We start from the raw sequence: 20,803 nt of genomic DNA on the forward strand, positions 1-20,803 counted from the left end.
TTGCGATTAGGCCAACTTGACCATGATGACCTCATAATATGATGAATTTACAAGGCAATGAAAAGACATTTGATGGATGTTCCCATGACAACAGATGGCGTGTTGACGGAACGGCATCAGCTCGTCTCCATCTATCGTCATCAGCATTTTAGCAGGAAATGTTCAATTCTGCCTTTTACATGGAGAAATCTATGTTCTAGTGCTGGGAAGGGGGAGGCAGAACCTTGGCACAAACCCCAGCATACTCCTGAAAACTGATTTATTTCTCCATTTCAACTAGGTATTGCTTGTTGTCCCCTTGACTGTTAACTTCATAAAATGTGGTATTGCATATAATTTGTAAAAGAGAAAGGGTATCCTATGTTGAAGGATGCTCCCCTCCGCTGCACACTATCTGAGGCTTGAAGTAGCCAAACGTTTTCAATAGAGTATGGTGTTTCTTTGGAAAATTATAACTTAAATAACATCAACTTCAATACATTTCTCATCCATCCTTTATTGATTTATTTTTTCTTTTATAAAGCGCTCTAACCCAGGGGCATCAAGACACTGTTACAACCAGTTACACATATGAAAAGCTTACAGTGAAGGCAAAAAAGAAGAAAGAAAAAGAAAAACATAATTAATTAATTCAACAATTTGAACAATTAATGTTCGCAATTATTCATTCTGACACTATTCTGATCAGAAAATAGATTTGTAGTGATGAATTTATTCATTGTAGTGAGAATCCAAGAATTGTCTTCTCAATGCGTTTCGGGATCATCAGTTCCTTCTTCAGGAACATAGTAAGTAAATGTATAAGGCACACTTAATAACTCAGCTGCAGTTAGTGAGCTGTGATAAGAAGACAAGCTCATGTGGTTGAAAAGTTCAATTTACCTTCAGTTTAGAGATAAACATGTTTTTGAATAATCAGGCCCTTTGATAAAAAGGTAGTGGTTCTGTTATCCAATAACCGTGTGTGGTTATTATCTGTAATAATAATAGTTAATTATCAATGATACATTTAAAAATATCTTTCAAGGTAATGTCAACATTTCTGAAATACATGCTAGCTTACCTCCTTTATGCAAAGGGAGGCGTGATTATGGAAATGTGTCACTGTCCGAATGTTTATTCAACGTGTGTGATCTATAAAAGAATAGGAGCGCATGTTGTTTGTAATGTTGCAATAGCCTACAAAATGGATGTAAGATAAGGGGTTATGCGAAGGAAGGTCATTATATTTTATATCCTTAAGGGCATCGTCACCGCACTACAGTGATTGATGAGCAACGCCGTTTACCGCGTGGTGCCCAAGATGGCGATGTTAATACCCTGATGTCAGACTTGATGATGTCACTAAAAATGGCTGTAAAAGGCGTTTAATATGACAGTATCACAATGTCAAGAAACATAACTTTGTTGTCATTAAGGTGTCTGAGATGTTGGTTCTTGTTTTCTAAATAAAGTGTAGACTATTACAATGGCATATATATCAGAAAGAGAGAGGTAAGTTGAAGTGTTGAGCACACATTCACAATCTATGGCAAATATTGAACAATTACATGCGTTATTCACATTGAGTCCCGAATTGATTCAGAAAACATTGCTATAAATGTACAGTTTGATCCTAGAATTAATATTCGTCAATAAGAAAATAGTCAAAGGTAGATTTGTATATAGTTTGATCAATGTATTAATAAAACATATTAGTATATTAGTATATGATGATCCTAAAATGATGCTAAATTTTAATACCTACTATAGTTTAATACAAATATATTGTCTTAGGTATTCACTATGTCTCACACAAGAGATATTTATTATATGTTACAGAATTGTAGTAATATGGTACAATCATGCTAACTAGTAACTTGCAATAGAAATAGGTCGATATACACGTAAAATACCAAAAAGAATATGTGTTGCATAAAGTATAGATAATCAATTTGTTGATTCTGTGGTTCACAACAATATTTAAATATTGAATTTACAAGCAATCATCTCTTTGGTGTACACTATGTCTTACAACAAGAGTGCTACATATTTGTGAAATTCATGTCAATCATATGGCAGTGATTCTTGCTGCATCACCCTAACATGTTATTTATATAAAGGCACCAAAATGAAATTCTTCATTCATCCCAAGCGGATGAAGTGACTCCATTTATCAATCCAGTATGTTTCTCGTTTTGATAGTCTCTTAGACATGTCCCCACCTTTTGGTAGAGGGGATATAACCTCTAGTACAATGCATCTCAATTGCAATATATTGTGTTTATGATCATTGAAGTGTCTGTATATAGGAGATTTCAGTTTTCCTGTACATATATTGGACTTATGTTCAGTCCAGCATTTTTTTTACTTTTCGTGAGGTCTGGCCATCACAGAATCACCCACAAGGGCAGCATTGTCCATAAATCAAATATTTGGTTTCACGGGTAACATAGTGTTACTTTATTTTGCGTCCTGTTGGCGGGTGACGGATAGAGCCTTCCTTGATTATATTGTTACAGTTGTGTCAGTACAGGCAAGGGTATGTGCCTGATAGGATTTTTCAAAAATGTTTCTGTTTTTCAGATCTATTCCTTTCTGCCTTCATAAATTGGTCTAATGATTTATGCTTACACCATTCTGAGCCCACTGTATGATCTGTGGCATGAAAAGGCGAAAGTGAGGTATCATTGGTATGGGACACTCACTGAGAGAGTAACTGAGTATAAATACCTAGGTATTTGCCTGAGCGAGAACCTCAGAGGTGAAGTTGCCATACAGGAAAAACAGAATAAGGCTCCGTCTCTCATTGTCTAACAAATAAATGTACTCTGCTACCTGGAGGGTTCAGCCTTAAGGGAATAATGTCCCTATATCAGTGTATTGTCCCAATCGTCATATATGGCTTAGAATCCTTCGAGCAAATTAAGTTTGAATATCTGAATTGGCTTGAGGGCAAACTATGGAGAGGTCTGTTGGGAATGGCACCATGTATCCCTGTACAGGCATTACGGCTGGAATTGGGAATAACTTCTATTACAGGTATACTATTGCCAAGACATGGACTCCTATATATGAAAGCGATCAAAGACCCTAAACGTCCCTTACTTGCTATCTTGGGAAGTACAATGGGAAAATATTCACAGACCACTGCTGGGACTTTTAAGTATTCATGCCTAGAGCTTTACAATAAACTGGAAACCCGAATGGGATAAGGAAGAATTTGCCCTAAAATGGGAGTTTAGTGAAAAGACTGAAAGTTTGGGACTGAGGTCAAAATCATACACATCTGGCTGAGCTCAGAACCTACAGGGACTATGTAGAGTGTCAAACCACTTATTTGAGGCCTCTGAAGTATATTCTTTAGTGTCCGTCCCCAGTATTTAGAAAGGTTTTCCTGCTCCTACATTTGAACCTGTTACCTATGCACAGTGTCATTGTGCTCAGGGCAGGTACAGCATGTGAGGACAAGGGAGGTTGAATATTTAAAAACTATAACACAATCGAGACTAATCAACATGTATAAGCATGCTGCCCCAAGCTGAGACACTTGTATGGATTCTATCTGGGAGAATTTGTTAGTAAAACAGACAAAATTAAAACAAGATCTTACTGGCGAGCCTGCCTTGTGGCAAGAAATAGCCATATAAATATGGCGGTGTACAAATTGTGGCAAAGGATTGAAGCCTTATTTGATTCTGTGTGATAGAAAGGCGCCTTTAAAGAAAGTAGCATCAATCCGCCTGGGTAAATAGGGTTACATGTCTTTATACCAAGATATTGTATAACAAATGCCCATATATATTGAAAACCTTAATATTGAATGCATATTTTTCTTGGTGGGGTCCCCCCACCCAACCCTTGTTTACAACCCCTACAACCAATCCCAAATGTTTCTCCCAAAAAAGTAACGCTTTACCCACCCTGAATATATTCGATATAAAGGTTTTCAAGGTATAAGTTTAGATATATGTGGGATTTGATGTACAATTTTCTATATAAACACTGTATACCAGTAATAGTATTTTATTAATTTAGGATTTCATGAATAAGACGAATAAGAATGTTTCATTTGATTTGTTGAATATTTTTTATGTGTGAACTTTTAGATAAAAAATATTCACCAAATCAAACTTTGATGAATATGAACTTTTAGATTATGTTTTTGTTTCGTTAGTATTTTGTGATATAAAATTGTGAAAAGTTAATTTGAACTGAAACACAATAATACAAAAACAAACAATTACAAAAGGGGAAATACCATATGCAAATCTGGCTTGGTCCCACCCCAAAAGGTAACATATCTTCTGTACAAGACCACAAAATATCACAAATGTCCCAAGGTAAATATTTCCTTTATTTGTGGGGTTTCCGTCATGAATTTTAGGGGATAATTGTGTAACTGATTAGCTTGGTGTGTTCAGGTATTTCTAGCGTAGGTTTTTCTGTTCCTTCTGTACTTGGCTGCGGTTCACTATCCTGTTCACTCGTCGGCTCTGCATTGGCCGTTCCATAACAGGTGGATCATTTCATGACCTACTGTCCACAGTCCATAGAAGAATCCCTTTCATAGGATCCAGTTGAGCCACTTAATCTACAGCTATTTAAAAAAATATCTTATATGTGTTGACAGTAGCCAATGAATCAGGAAGCCACGGATTCAGACATGTATACACTGAAACAATCCCCTATGAAGTGTCCTGTGCTGTGGAGCTTATATTTTTTATCGTAGGACAGTATGGCAGATATTTATTTGTACCTCAGTTTGTGTATTTTTTAGTCTTTTTGTAGGACAGGAACACATTTCTTGACATTTGCTGAATCCGCCACTTTTCAGAACAGTACAGCTCTCAAACCATATAATCCCTTAATTTCGCTGAGCCATGTCCATGGGGGTGCACTCCCTCAAGCAACCAATGCTACACTTCATCCCACCAATTCTGGCCACAAGATGCACCCAAGTGGCAAGTGGCCCCAAGGCATCTGTGACACCTTCAGCGAAGCCCGACCTTTCAGTGAACAGTACAATGCAGGGATCGGTCCTTCAAAGTAAAGCTGTTGCCAGCCCTGGGACTGTCGTAAGGTGTCAGTTATGGTAGAGGGCTGCTTGGCAGCTATAGGTGGGATGTTGAGAAATCTTGGGCTTGTGGTTTCAGACAGAGCCATGACTCACTATAATGATAGCCCTGTGTTAGGCCAGTGAATGCAGTGCTGTCACATCAAACTGTCTTGAGTCTGAAGGGCTGCATTCGCCTCATAATGAGGTTGGGGTCAAAGCCTTCTGCCCATTCCTGAAATCACTGAAGACCGGCCCTCATGGGTAGGAGCGGACGTATAGAAACGCAACCAGGGAGCTGTCGGTCGGAGGTGTTTTAGTGTGTCATGGGACACAACAAATCAGACACTGCAGATCAGAATGCCTCGGGTGAAACTAACTTGTCTTAAATGTTGTGCACTTGGCAACTGCATAAAGGTGGGGCGATAGTCAATAGTAAAAAATAATCATCATTGTACATGTCCTGCTCCGATCAATCCTCGTTCCACTCGAGATTATGCATCACAATTTGACTCATGAGCTGTCCCATTCATTTGTGCACCATTTCTCTGCAGCTATACGTGATTCAACATGTTGCTGTTGCGGGACATGGGGGTAACCAGTGATTTAAGTGGGCAGAGGCCAGCCGGGCCTCAGCACAGTCTACAACATGTGGGGCTGAGCCGGTGTGCCCAGCCAGGGCCCACCGGTCTCACCATACCACAGCGGGACACATTATCCCGCCACAGCGGCAGCCGCGAACGGAGATGCACCCGCCATGATCAAGTCAGGCAAGCTGTGACTAACAGAAGTTCCAGCCAGCCACAGGCTGGCTGCCACTTTTGTCCGTCACTGTAACTTCCTCTTGCAAACCTCGCAGAGGGTCACGGGAGGAAGCTGCCAGTGTTGATCTCTGTTGGCTTCAATCACCACTGCGGTGCCGTCCGAGTGGATCCCTGCTACTAAGTTTCATTAGCAGTAGGTGTGTCTCACTGTCGGACTCGACGCTGCAGCAGTGAAGTGATTGTGAGCCAAATATTAGGCCACAAGGAAGTTAACTCCCATTTCAATCATGTAGATGACTGAAATGGGGGTTAACTTCCCCATACTTATTGTTTACATCTTCACTTCACCGGCGCTGCGGTGGCAGCAGGGGACGGCGCAGAAGCGCAGTAAAGTGAAGAAGCCAACAATAAGTATGGGGAAGTTAAACCCCATTTCAAGCATGTTCTAAATTAGAACATGATTGACATAGGAGCTAACTTCCTGCTTATTGTTGGCTTCATCAGTTCACACCGGTGCCACAGCCACTGCTAAGCTGTATTCAACAGAAGCAGTTATTGTGCACCAAGACCAACAGCCCCTCCAATCAGAACAATCGTGCCTACAGTCTGATGGGAGGGGGGGGGGTGCAGTCGGGTCAGGTGGGGTGGGCCAATTGATGTGCAGTTTCTCTTGCGCTGTCAATCAATGGCCAAACTCTCAGAGACAAAAGAAGCCATATGACCCACAGCACTTTCTTTGATGTCACAAAGACATCCCAGTGTATTCAGCCTTAGAGCATATTGATGTTAGAAGTCAAAATTCAGGACCTGTTCACGGTTGAGTGCAAGTGAGTCGTGAATATTTGCCCAGAGCTCTTGCAGTCTGGAGGCTGCACCTCATCAGCTGATGGGACCCCCAAAGCGACTTCAAAGTTGCAATGATAACATATTTTTGGGTGCACCACTGCCATGGAAGGGATTTGAAGTGGAATTGATGTACAGTGTGGAGTTTGGAAAAGCAGCAGCATGAAAGAAATCGCACCATTTTAAACTATTATTTTGAGCATTTCCTTTGAGCAGAGTTCAACTGCCAGTTCTGCCCCCTCAGAACTCCGCCTCCTTATTTAGGCCCCGCCCATCATGCCTTAGACCACGCCTATCATGCAAGCCACCCCCCCTTACATTTCTTTCCCTGCTTAATGCTCTTTGGGTAACCTTTGCCGGTTGTGGGGGCAGTCTGGCTTCCCGCTGCTGGTTGCACTCCATGCAGCGAGCCAGCATGACCTTTCGCTTGAAGCTGAAAGGGCGCGGGCTCTGCCACATTCCAGTAATACGGATTGGCGTAGGCACCTTCAGTGAAGCGTGGCTTTTCTGGCTGACGATCCATGCGGATTGGCACATCTTCAGGTCTGCGCGGCAGCAGGTGCTGTACATTCGGCTTATATGGGTTGGTGGCGGCGCCTTCATTGGGGCGTGGCCTTTCTGGCTGACGGTACATGCGCCTTTGCACCTCTTCAGCTCTGCGTGGCTGCAAGGGCCCACCAAGCACCAAACCTTGAAAGGACTCAAGCAAATCATCATCGGCCTCAAAGCGCGGGGTGAGCTTTTTCACGTGGTTCACTCCATCGAGCATGGCGGCAGCATCTTGCTTGATCTCTGTTGAGTCGCCCCTAATGATAAAACAAATAGGTAGAAGGAAATTAAATCAATTTCATGAAGGACTCACCAAAAAAAAGCCCTTACCCACTCCGATCTGATGAAGCCACCCAGTGGTTTAAGTGGGAGTAGAAATCGAGGGGGGCTCTAACTCGTTGTGTTGCAATATTTGGGGGTGTGGTCTAAAAACGGCCTGGCTCAGCCACAGTAGCTAATAAACATTTTATTTCATATGTAATTAAAGGTGTGACCTAACAGACCCTTTCAAAGGAGCAATGAAAGAAAAGAAGTTCTACTTGAAAAAATATTTTACATATAATTCATGTACAGTTAAAATATTGACCAAAGTGAATATACTTGAATATAAAATCGCACGTTAAATCAAACAGGTCAGCGTAACATACAGCCCCACAGTTCTTTTGAAAGAAATTAATGATTCCTATGGGCTAATTAAATCATTGTAATGACAATACTTTAATACAAAGTGTTGCAAAAATCAAACAATGCATTCTCTTATAATTTCCCTTATGTGTTTGAAAACAAACTAACTCCAAATGTCTTTAACTGATATTGTGATTTTATTTTTTGCTCATAGTGGCATCTACTGGTGAAGAGCTGTACTGCCACTAATATTTTTATTTCCATTGATATGATGAAAAAAATCTGGTTGGTGGAGTCAGTTAGGGAGTCCCATAGAGCCCCAGCTCAAGGGCAACATTTGCATGCTGCCAGGGCTGTGCACAAGCTAGCCCCGTCCCACTTAAAGCCCTGATGCCACCCCAACACACCATTGTAAACGGACACACCCGCGCCGCAGGGTCAAACATCTCTGATTTCAAGATCAAGGGCCTCATTACGACCCAGGCGGTAAGTTACCGCCTGGGCCGTGACTTTACCACCATGGCGTAAACTATGTTTACGCCATGGTGGTTGGCGGACTTACCGCCCCATTCCGACCTTGGCGGGGCGGTAAGTCCCCAATCCCCATTTACCCTTCCCCATTTTTGCCCCATAGGGCATAATGGGAGTGGGGAAGGCGTTAATTACGCCACCGTAAATTACGGTGGCGTAATTAACTCCATGGTCCCTTAGCGCCATGGATTTTAACACCTGCTAAAAGCAGGTGTTAAAAGCGCCATGGCGCTAAGGGACCTCGTACTCAGGCGGTAAGGGTCGGCGCTGTTAACGCTGCCGTAAACCCCTTACCGCCTGGGTCGTAATGAGGCCCCAAGAGTCTGCATAAGGAAAATTTATAGTCACAAAGCTACATTTTGCAGGAACTATTTTGGGTTGCACAAACATATGAGATGGCAGTTGCCCTTGTTCATTTCAAGTTCACCTATAAGAATGTTGTTCCAAACACCTTGAACCCTTTCTAGGTCAATGCAGACATAAACGCACATTATGAAACATGCTTTCCAAAGGCGCAGGGGCCTGGATTTGAGAGGTTAAATGTTTCCTGGACAGATTCAACTTGAATACCAACCGTACTCACTACCAAGTTTCATTACACTAATAACAGTTCTACGGTTCTTCATCAAATGATATTATCTTGTGGTCATTTACTTTGACATCTTTTATAAATGAGGGTTGCCCCAATACCTTGTTATGTCCCCTACATCTCTCTTCCTCACGCCCTTACTACCTACACCTCAACATTCTTACTTCTGTAACCAAAATTTGACGAAAAGTAAATAAAATAAAATGATGTAGTAATTTATTTTGATGAAAGAATAGTACATGATAATAACAGTAAGAAGTATTCAATGTATGGAACAAGTTGCTTACCTGTAACTGTTGTTCTCCAGCATGGTTCTGGCATGGATTCACATGCTCATGAATATTCCTCCTCTTCGGGCTGGGAATCCTCGGTAAAAGAAAAAACAGTTTCACTTTTGTTTATAAACTGTCTTTCTCCTGTAAACCAATCACTGAGCTCTGGGTCATACTGCCCCCAGCCAATGACTGCCCTCTCCCTAAGCACCCTCCTCTGGCAGCCATCTTGAGATTTGGTAGCACGTGAAGTGGCAGTATGACCAAGAAGAGCAGCAGAGGAGCAGGAAGGAGGGTTCGCATGTGAATCCATGCCAGGTCCATGCTGGAGAACAACAATTACAGGTAAGTAACTTGTTCCTTCTCCAGCATGGGGTCTGGCATGGATCCACATGCTCATGAATAAAGAATACACAGCAGTACATACATACACAACCACGGGAGGTGGCAAGGCTCAACAGAAGCAATTACTCTTACCTCCTCTCCAGGCTCACCTTCAAGTGAACAGGTTGCGTAGCACTGCATGGCCAACTCTGGACGCTTCCCTGGAATCCCTGTCGACGCAGTCAAATTTCGTGAAGGTGTGTGTCGACCTCCACGTAGCAGCCCTGCAGATGTCCAGCAGGCGCGCACACGACAGGAACGCCGTTGTCGCAGCGATCGCTCTGGTAGAATGGGCTCTCGGGCGGCCAGGCAACCGTCGGTTTGCCAACCGGTGAAAATGAGTGATGCAGCCGAAGAGCCACCTGGAGATGGAAGCCCTGGACAAGGCCTTCCCATGGTTCATAGGACCAAAGTTCACAAAAATCAGAGAAGTCTTCCGGAAACTCTTTGTGCGGGCCACATAAAACTTCAGCGCTCGAGCCACATCCAGCGAGTGCAAAGTCCTTTCAGCCGGCGTCGAAGGCATCGGAAAAAACACAGGTAACACTAAGGGCTCATTGAGATGAAATTCAGACGGAACCTTGGGCATGAAGGAGGGGTGCGTCCGCAGCACCACCCTCCTCTTGTGGAAAGTCAAGTAAGGCTGCTTGCAGGACAGGGCCTGGATCTAACCTACTCTCCTGGCAGAGGTGATGGACACGAGGAAAGCTATCTTCCAAGACTGGAACTTAAGCAGAGCTTGATGCATCGGCTCGAATGGGGCCCCCCATGAGCCTGGTCAGCACCATGTTGAGTTTCAACGCCGGGGCAGGCGCCTTCACCAGCGGGAATGAACGGAACAGTCCTTTGATGAATTCCTTCACTAGACGGTGCAACCAAAGAGAAGACCGTCCCGGAGATCTAGTGTATTGGGAGATAGCCATCAGATGCAACTTGATGGAGGCGTGCGCCAGCCCCGACTTAGCCAACGACAACAAGTACGGAAGGACTTGAGGGGCCGTGACCCTCAGAGGGTTAATCTTCTGCGACCGTCACCAGGTTGCGAACCGCTTCAATTTGTGTCCGTAACACTTCTGAGTTGATGAGGCCCTGGCCTTGGCGAGGACATCCTTGCAGTCCGCAGGCAGCTCGTACCCACCGGACTGTAATGCTGCAGGAGCCAGGACCTCATGTTCAGCGATCCTGGGTCGTGGTGCAGGATTACGCCTCCTTCCCTAGCGAAAAGATCTGCGACCACTGGCAGCTTGACTGGAGGTGACGCTGACACGCTGAGAAGGTCCGGGTACCAGATCTGCCTCAGCCACGCTGGCGCGACGAGGGTCATCCTGCACTGGCTCTTTCTGAGTTGACTGATGACTTGTAGTAGCAGCGGCAACGGAGGAAACGCGTACAGAAACAGGCCGTCCCAAGGGGAGGAGAATGCGTCCCCCATGCTCCCTGGCTGGGGGAACCTTCTGGTGAACCTCCGGCATTTGGTGTTCGTCGCCTTTGCAAACAGATCGATCTGGGGATTGCCCCACTTGAGGAAGAGTTTGTCCACTTGATCCTGCCGAAGCTCCCACTCGTGTCAAGAGTGCAGCTCCCTGCTGTGGGAGTCAGTGACTGTGTTCTTGACTCCTGCCACGTGAAAAGGAATGAGGAACATCCCCAGAGTGACGGCCCAGTGCCACAACTCATGCGCCTGTCTGGAGAGCGCCAGGGATCTGGTGTCCCCTGCTTCCGGATGTAAAACATTGTGGTGGTATTGTCCGTAAAGACCCTAACCACTTTGCTCTTGAGGGACGGCAGAAATGACTTGAGGGCCCAAAACACAGCCTGCAGTTCCCAGATGTTGATGTGTAGAGCCTTCTCCTCCGGCAGCCACAGACCTCTGGCGTGGAGACCTCTTGTGTGTGCTCCCCATCCTTCTAGGGAAGCATCCGTTGTGACCGTCTCTTGGTATGGCAGGTTTTGGAAGTCTGCGCCCCGTCGATGTTGGGAGTGCAAGCCCCACCAACGTATCGCTCGACGGAACTCCCCGATGAATTTCACCAGCTGGCCTCCCACTGGGGTGCCGAGTTGGGGGCCCGACGTCTCGGCCGGTTCAGTCCTGCTTGGTGGGCAGCGTGCCACCCTGGGAGCTTTGGCGATGACGGTGGCTACCTCCGAAGGCCTTGGAACAACCCCTGTAAGCTTCCTCGCTCGTGGAGTGGGAGGGTTGGTGGTAGGAGGATCCACCACCGAAACTCTTCGAAGACCTCCCCGACCAAGGTCACGGGCCGTCTCTGTGTCAGTTTTGATGGCCTGAAGAGACATGTCAACTGCCCTGGCAAAAAAGATTGTCCCCGTCGAACGGCATGTCCACGACCCTCGTCTGGCCCTCCTGCCTGAAGTTGGTGGCCTTCAGCCAGCCACAATGACGGAGGCAAACCATGTTTCCCATCTGGTGGAACCATGTGTCCGCAATGTCCAGGGCCATGGTGATGGAATGGGTTGATGCCACTTTGCCTTCCTAAAGAGTCTGCATTGCCTCCACCTGCTTGCCCTCAGGGAGGAAATCCAGGATCAGAGCCATCTTGAACCATAGTTCCCAGTCATATTTGACCACAATCACTAAGGCGTTGGCTGCCTTGACCATCGTCGCCGCCAAGTAAATGACCTTCCGTCCTATGGCATCCAATTTCTTCCCCTCGTTGTCCGGGGGAACAGAAGTTGAAGACGACGGGTTGGACGACTTCTTCCTTGCTGCGGCCGAAACCACAGAGTCCGGCGATGGTTGTGACCACAGACATTTGGGTGCAGACTCCGGCACTCGATACTTCTTCTCCAGTCAGTCCCTCTTCACCGGAGCCGAAGAGGGGTTCTTCAGAAGCTGCATGCCCTCATCCCAGACGTCGTCCAGGAGCGGGACTGACAGAATTGTCTTCCTCTTTGCCTCCTGGCGTTGGTACATTACCGGTGCCATTAAACGCATTCCGCAATAGTTATAATGAGGCCCCAAGTGTTCCAATTCAACAGGCAAAGGATGGTGAGTAAGCGGTCCAGGTTTGTTGCACGAGAGGACAGAACAAATCCAATTCAGCAGGCAAAGGATGGTGAGTAAGCGGTCTGGGTTCGGTACACGAGAGGACAGAACAAATCCAATTCAGCAGGCAAAGGATGGTGAGTAAGCGGTCTGGGTTCGGTACAAGAGAGGACAGAACAAATCCGATTCAGCAGGCAAGGGATGGTAAGTAAGAGGTCCGGGTTTGGTGCGCAAGAAGACAAACAATTCCAATTCGGCAGGCAAAGGATGATTGATAAGCGATCCAGGTCACAAGGAGTAACAAGGTAGTGGAAAAGGGAACAGGGCAAGACAAAAGCACTCAGGATACAAGATACAAACAAGACGTAGTCGCGGCTGATTACAAAATCAGAAGCGAGGACCGGACAACCCGGAAGTGTTTAAATAGGTTACCATAGAAATCATGCCTCTAACGTAGTCTATAGTGCAGAGGACGTAATGGACACCACAGTCGCCATGGCAACCCGTATCCACTGTGTTTACGGATTCGGACCGGGCGAAAGCTTTGTTTCATGCTCTGATATTTATTTCCTTGAGGAAACAACGAATAGAAACTGGACCAGGTCGGAACCTGACAGCTTCTTCCCCTGCTCCCGTGTATAAACAAAGTTGTTGTTGCCTTCTCTTTTATCTCTCAGCCTTGGAGATAGGAGCCCGTAATCCACCAAAGTGCATAGGCTCGGTTTGTTCATGTGTTTTTGTTTGGTTGTCCCGGGGTTGCATATAAACCGACCTCCCTTCAGTCCTTGTGCGATCCATTTTTCGATTCTGCAACCTGTGGCCAAGCTGCACCGTCAGATTAATGTATTCCGGACAACCTTCAGGAGGATTGACCACTTGGGCTAGAACATCCTTTAGTTCCCCACGCAATCCCTGATAAAAGAGTGTAGTCCTCTTCTCTTCTGGCCAATTGGTCTGTTTCTGAGGTTTCCATAATGCCCAGGCAGAGATTCGGAGAGGCTTCGTGTTCTGTTACACTCACCTGGTCTTTGTGGGGACGTTGGGGCACGGTTACAGCCCTCCCAGGAAACGACTCCCCTTGGTCAGGCTTCTTCCCCTGCTCCCGTGTTGTGGACTGCGCTGGTTTTTGGTAATGCCCCTGCAAGTATACGAGAGGCTGTGAGAATGCTGTGATATGGCTGTGGTTTCCCTTGAAACCTTCTCCCCAGAAAGTGGTGAGCATGCGCCTACCCATATAGTCTCACCTGTTTAATTATGATGGCGAGCTCACTATCCTGCTTCTCACTGCAGGGGCGCTTTAAGATAGACCAAGTTTCTTCACTGGTCCATGTGCTTGGCAGCCCAGACCGGCTGAGGCTGAACCACTTCAAAGGTAAGTATTCTTCATTAATGATTATTGTCCGTATTCTTTTGTAATGTCTTCTTCCTTGATTATTGCCCGTATCTCTTGTAATGTCTTTCCTTTTTCCCAATAGGTGATATGAGGCCCAGCGGAATTGCGGTGCAAGAAGCAAACCCCAATGGAGAAAAAGAGAGTTCATGATGTCCCAATAGGTGGTAAGTTTGGTCCTTAGGTCAAGCGCGAGGATTGGTTTTAGCGCGACTTTAGCGTAATGTCTTTATAGTTTTTCTAACCTTGTTTGTCCTTTTTTGTTGCAGAGATGGCCCAGCGAAGTCAGACTGGGATGCTGTTATCCGAAGACCTGCCGGCGGGGGAAGGATGCCTGGATCCGCGTTGATGCTGGCCGAAGATGGACTCCCGAGTAAGTGTTGAGGCTGGAAGTCGGGATCAGGTAAGGATGCGCTCCGACTGCAGTTGCTGCTGGAATCAGGTAAGGATGCGCTCCGATTGCATTTTCTGCTGGAATCAGGTAAGGATGCGCTCCGACTGCGGTTGCTGCTGGAATCAGGTAAGGATGCGCTCTGACTGCGGTTGCTGCTGGAATCAGGTAAGGATGCGCTTCAGGCGATGGTTATTGCTGGAATCAGGTAAGATGCGCTTCAGGCGATGGTTATTGCTGAAATCAGGTAAGATGCGCTTCAGGCGATGATTATTGCTGGAATCAGGTAAGATGCGCTTCAGGCGATGGTTATTGCTGGAATCAGGTAAGATGCGCTTCAGGCAGCGGTGAGATTTACGCTGCTACAAGCAGACTAACAGGAGGCGCTTGCATGCGGGGGAAGGCAGGCTTAAATAGCCTGGTCCCGGCCACGTCCATTTGCTCTGACTTGTGGCCCCACCCTGCCACTCCCAGAAGATGCTGCACGTGCAGCCCAATGCATTCCTATGGCCACGCCTAACCTGGAGGCACGTGGCAGCCCTGCAGGGGAGAAAATAGCACGTGCACCAGAATAAAAGTGTGCAGACTGGGTCCAACTGGACCATTTATGTAGTGGAGCTTGTGGTCCTTGCCCTGTGGCCTTGACAAACTCACAAAATTACATTAAAACTGTGAACTTTTTACATTCCTACCAATTTCTATTGCAAAAATAGCCATCATCAAAGTTTCTTAATAAAATAGTCTTTTGAAACAAATGGGCATCCTTTGTCCTTCACTGGTGCCATTGTTTTCTCGTCAGCTACTTCCAACTGTCACTTCAGCCCAGTCTAGGAAGGGGTTCTCCCAGTTTCATTGAAGGTTTATGGCCGCTTCCACTTCACAGATTGGTGTCCTGGAGCTTCCATTGTAAGAGGCCTCAGCCCAGACGAATATGTCTGCCAAAGTATCACTTGTGTGTTCTAGCATCTACTGTGAGGGGCCTTCTGTTGCTGGCAACCCCCAAGCAGAAACCTGTTTGGGCTGATTTCCCCCACTGCAACCAATGCAATTTAATTCCTTATTTTATTTATTTTTGTTATAAATCAGAATAAAGCCTGTTGAATAAGATCTCCCATGTATTTTTCACAGCACAAAACCCCTTCACATTGCTAGATAAGGGCAGGGCCTTATCCAACATACACCTTTAAACAAGTATTTTTCTTAGTTTGCAAAAGTACATTTTAAACGTGTGGTGACTACATCTTCCTTGCAAATTCGATTTTTCTCTTCCATCTGAATTCCCACATGGTTTTGTAGCCATAGTTAGCTTCTGGTATGCAGCAATGGGATAAAACACAAATGCACTGAAATCGATATAGGCCCAGAAAGCCAGGGCCTTTTTGACGCATTGATCCTTGACATTTTGTAGAAAAAAAGTAAAGCGTTTCCCGTGTAGCTGAAGTAAAGCTTCTTTTGATTTCTTCAGATCTGAACAACAGCCTGTCATTCAGGAATACTGCTCTTGTCTGCTTAGAGCACAATGTGAATGTGGAGGGGCATGGCAAGGTCTCATGAATAGAAGTATTGTGATGAGGAACAGAGGAAAAAGAGCATCAAAGCGGCATCATTTTTAAATGTCAATATTTCCCTTTTTCCATGGGAACCTTGGGTTTGCAGCAAAGCAGCGCTTCTTTTTCACTCCCCTTCCTTTGTACATGTAAGAACACAGTGGCAAGCTTTCTCAGTGTGCCCCCTTGTTCCAGTCTGCCCAATATGTGCTCGGCAAGATGGTGCAGCCATCTTTCCTGTAGCTGAAAATGCAGTTTTGCCGTGAGGCAGTGGTGCTCCCAGGAGCGAGCGCAGCCATTTTGATGCTTCTGCTGAAGTGCAGCTTGGTTATGGAAGGGAGTACAGCTGAGTGGATAAATATATCCCACATGTTGGGGTGTTGGTTTCTGTAAAAGTGTTGTTTTTAGTCATGGAGAGGATGTGTTGAGAGCGTGTTGGATTGCTCCTATTTTTGCTCTTAGATGGGCTATGATGCTGTTGCATAAGATTTGCAAGGGTTCGATGTTGTTGTTGCACAATGTTTTTTTTTCCCTTGACGATTTTGAACAATTCTTTTTGTGGGTTAGTTGTCGCTTTGCTGTTTTACACTCTAAATAGATCCTTGAAACTCAAAACAAACCCCCTCCCCCCTGTTCTGGATTATCAGACGCAAATTTGTGTTTAAATGTACTGAAGGACAGAGAAAATAGTGTCCACGTGAATGTAATCACGTTTTGTTTTCACATTTATAAGGAATTTGAAATTCAACACTAATAGGAATTTAGAAGCAATGTCTATTATGAAATGATGACTCTTAAGACTTTAATTTCTTTTCTCTCTTTTTTCCTTTCTCTACCTTTCCTGCCTGGGGTATCCTATGACCCATGCTAAGAAGCCGGTTAGGTAGACACTTCGTTTTAATAACTGGTCATCACCCAGTTTATGTTTTGAATTGATTCACATCGGTATTGTCTTTTTGTTTTAAGTTTCATGACTTAATTTATTTTGTTATTTTAGTGTATTGAAACAACAATGTTACTGTTGCTAATAAAGTCACATTTTATATGATATTTCATTTTCATCACTCCTTGAAATAGCAACCTCTGATTTCCCTCTTTTCTTTCTACTACTTTTCATGTATTTGGTCCTAGAATTTGGGATACTTTATGTACGCATCCATTTTCGAATCACATGGATGTTTACAGTGCAGGTATGTGGATCTGTTGAGATGGGATTTATTGACTTTATAACCCATCCTAAACTATGACAGTTCAGACCAAGAACTTGTCTTACCATTTTCTGTTTTCCCGGTGGTACACTTACTTGTTGTTGCCCATGGTAAGGAAGTCAAACATAACTTCAAATGGGAAAAAACACATTTGTTTTTGGTCTGGAAATATTGAAGGCAAAACGTCTCTACCGCAAAGCACTTAGGGACTTAAACAAGAAACCCATTTCTGCTACTATGCAGTGAAATGAGACTAGACACTTAAAAAAACAGTACAAAAACTGGTTTAATAGAAAGCGTTATAAGGGGTTAATAGCAAACTGGCAAAAGATGTTGGCCACACTAACATGGTGGGACCATAGACAGATGTGGGGAGCCTGATCTGGGGTGAGAGGTGCTGTGGAGCGGGATATGTTAAATCTAATTTCTGCGGAATACTGGGTTAATTTTATGGAGGGGAGAATGTTCGACCCAAAGATCAAGGATAGGGCGGCTGAACATGGTGTACATGGATGGCAAATCCATTTTTGTCTGGAAAATGTGGGGCGGCACATCAAGAATTTGAAGAATTTAAGGGCCGCAGGGCCAAATGGTATGGAAGCTGCAGTACTGAAAGGGGATGTCCAGTTATGGTTGAATGTTTTGTGTAGTTTATTTGATAGTGTGTGTATAGAACGTATGATCCCTGACTCTTAGAGATAATCGATATTAGTCCCGGTTTTCAAGACTGGTGAGCGATTGGTTCCGGGAAATTATCGGTTATTATGCTTACTTGATATCACAAGCAAAGATTTTTCCAGGAACATCTGCAGACTTGGATGACCACGAATAAGATTTTACACCAATTCCAAACTGGTTTTCACATGGGGTCCAGCACTGTGCAAGATATACAAGTGCTGGGCACAATCATTACCCAAGTCACCAAGTGTGGTGCACCTTCTGTTTACATCACATTTGTTGTCTCCAGGTCTGCCTTTGACCAAGTAAATCGTATAACACTCTGGGAAAAAAATGAAAACATGGGGTTGCCCTGGTTGGCTACTTCAGATTGTGGTAGCTTTACATTCAAATACTACTGCTCAGATCCGTCTTGATGACTGTGGAAATCTGTCAAGTATGTTGCGGATTTACAGGGGAGTAAAGCAGGGTAGGAAAAATCATGGTGCATGCAATGTTGTCTGCAGACAATTTGGTGGTATTCAATCGATCATGCAATAAGTGGCATGCAAGCAGTAGTGAATGAACTAGGCCGGTATGCCGGGGACCACGACCTAGCTGTGAACCTGGGCAAGACTAAAACTATGCTGGTATCAACAAAAAAGCTACATCGACAGGCATTAAAAACCTCTTTGGGGACCATCAAATACACCAACACTTATAAATATCTAGGGCTCGAAATGTCCTGTAAGGGGGATTACAAAGCTATTGTCTAATCCAAACATAGAAGAGCAAAGCAAATCACTCATTTGACATGTTAACATGTAAAGGAAAATGCAGGGTTCTCTTTAAAGGGCACGCTCACCTTATATAAGCAATGGTTCTATCCATCTGTTATGTATGGCCTTTAGGCATTAACCCTCGGGATACAAGGTGGATGGATCAGGCAGAGGGGTATTTTTGGCGTTGTGTCCTGGGTCTACTCCGGAATACCCTGATTGAGTACATTCGTCTTGAGCTGGGTTTGACATCATTAAAAACTCTACTACACAAGCGAAAGGCTGATCTATTTCTTAGGGCCATAATGTCACCGTTATGTTCTTTATTGAGGATCTGGGGGAACAATTTATTGAAGCCGGAAAAAGGCCGGGTCTGACCCTTTTGTAGGTACTGTTAATGACCTGTTTTTAAAGTTACATGGGTACCCAGATCCTAAAATATGCTCGGACTTTGGTACTGTAAAAGGAGCAATGGGGAGCAGAGTCCTAAAATTGGACTGGTTAAACAACTGTGCACACCTATATTAGCTGCACATGTATCCTATGGTAGCTCAGGTAGTTTAGAAATATCTACGCCCAGAACGATATTTGTTGCTTTGCCCAGATCCAGCAGATCGCATATTTCACCTTATGAAGCGCACAAACCAGTGGCCTGTGCGTGCAACATATGGGGGCAGCTGGAATCTACCTGCGACAGCACACATCTGTTGAATGTGGAGACAGTGAAGCATATATTGGCGGAATGTCCTTGGTTGGGACCTCTTTATATGACCATGCTGGGGCAATTTGTTTACAACTTAAACTCGATTAAGTGAGATGAATTTTGGGCATTGTGTCTGAACTCGGAGTTAGTTACTCAGCACTTAGCACTTTATAGGGTGTGGAAGAGTGCCCAAAAATTCCTTGAGGTTGGTCTAAATTAAGATAAATGTACACCATGGGTTTGCACTAGAATCAGTCTTGAGATAGCAAGTTTGAGTAAAGGTGTGATACAGGTAGAAAGAAAATAGACTGATAAAAGTTCTAAAGTATTTTATTATGTAATATTGTAATTTCTATGTAAGATGAAATTAAGTATTAGTTATGTTTTAATTCAAACTTATGTTGGTTAAATGAAATTGATTAATGTAATGTAATGTGAAATATGATTTTTTTTTGTGATTTGATGTCAAATAACTGTTCCTAATATGTGATTTGAGATACATTTGAAATCTGTTCATTGTAAGGTTCTTGATAGAACTATACACAATAAACTATATGTTATATAGATTAGTTGTGAGGGCAAGTATCGTTTTTGGACACAGATATATTCCTAAGTGATGCAATTGTAAAAGTACAAGATCACAAATGTATCCTAGACATAAAGAAATATCTGCACGATAATTACAGATCCCCATTACTCGTCAAGATCTATTTTTTAGATGATAACTCCTCTTAGATACCCTGCCACTGACTGCATATCATTTGAAACATGAGCACAAAATCCTCCTGGTAGTTTTAGAATCACAAGCTTATATCCAACCAAGAGTCTTAGGTCCGATAAGAATAGGGCCGGAAATGTCAGCTATCTCTCTTCCTTCTCCTCCCATAGAGCCAATAAGAGAGGACCTGTAGGTAAAATCTGATACCACTGAGAATCTAGAATTTTTTTCTGAATCCGTCTCTGACGGAGGGTCAAGTGATATCTTCTCCTGATACAATGCCATCCATAGAAGAGATATTTGCTCAATTAACCAATCACCAAATCGAAGCAGAGAAAAGACTACAAACAGGGCTAGAAAAACTTATAGCAGCTCAGGAGAAGTCCAGAATCCCCCACAGAGTTCTACAGCCTTACAAAGAGGGAGATGATCTAGGTGATTTATTTCTGAATTTCGAGAGGCTAGCTTGCCAATTCATTTGGGGAGATGATTTCAAGATCTGCTATTTCGGCCCCCTTTTGAAAGGAGAGTTGCAGACATCATATCAGCTGTTGACCTCCCGGGAACTGCGTCTTTCATTGATATTAAAGAAGGAATCCTACAACGGGTGGGTCAAGCTGGTAATTTCCACCACACAAAATTGGGAAATTTAAAACTGGGTCCCGGGGAAACACCAATTGAGCTTGAGGAGCGGGTCAAAAATACTTTGTCGTTATAGCTAGTGAGAGAAACATTGCCCGAGGTGTTAGAAGCTTTAAGCTTAGAAACATGTATAATTTACCTCCATCACTCAAATGAGCTGTTCTACAAGTTAA

The 20,803-nt window shown here is 44.3% G+C and overlaps 1 protein-coding gene across 2 annotated transcripts in view; it reads right to left on the minus strand.

Moving 5' to 3' along the window:
* Positions 1–476: 476 nt before the first annotated feature.
* LOC138489243 (uncharacterized) overlaps positions 477–20,803 on the minus strand; it is a 183,988-nt gene continuing 163,661 nt past the window's right edge. For both annotated transcript variants that reach the window (XM_069616940.1, XM_069616941.1), the window contains exon 3: positions 477–7,448. In XM_069616940.1, the coding sequence (XP_069473041.1) occupies positions 6,938–7,448 (511 nt within the window). In that variant the 3' untranslated portion in view covers positions 477–6,937. The remainder of the gene's footprint in view (positions 7,449–20,803) is intronic.

The sequence above is a fragment of the Ambystoma mexicanum genome, chromosome 9, assembly GCF_040938575.1.
Source record: "Ambystoma mexicanum isolate Mex_15411 chromosome 9, UKY_AmexF1_1, whole genome shotgun sequence".
NCBI classification, from domain to species: domain Eukaryota; kingdom Metazoa; phylum Chordata; class Amphibia; order Caudata; family Ambystomatidae; genus Ambystoma; species Ambystoma mexicanum.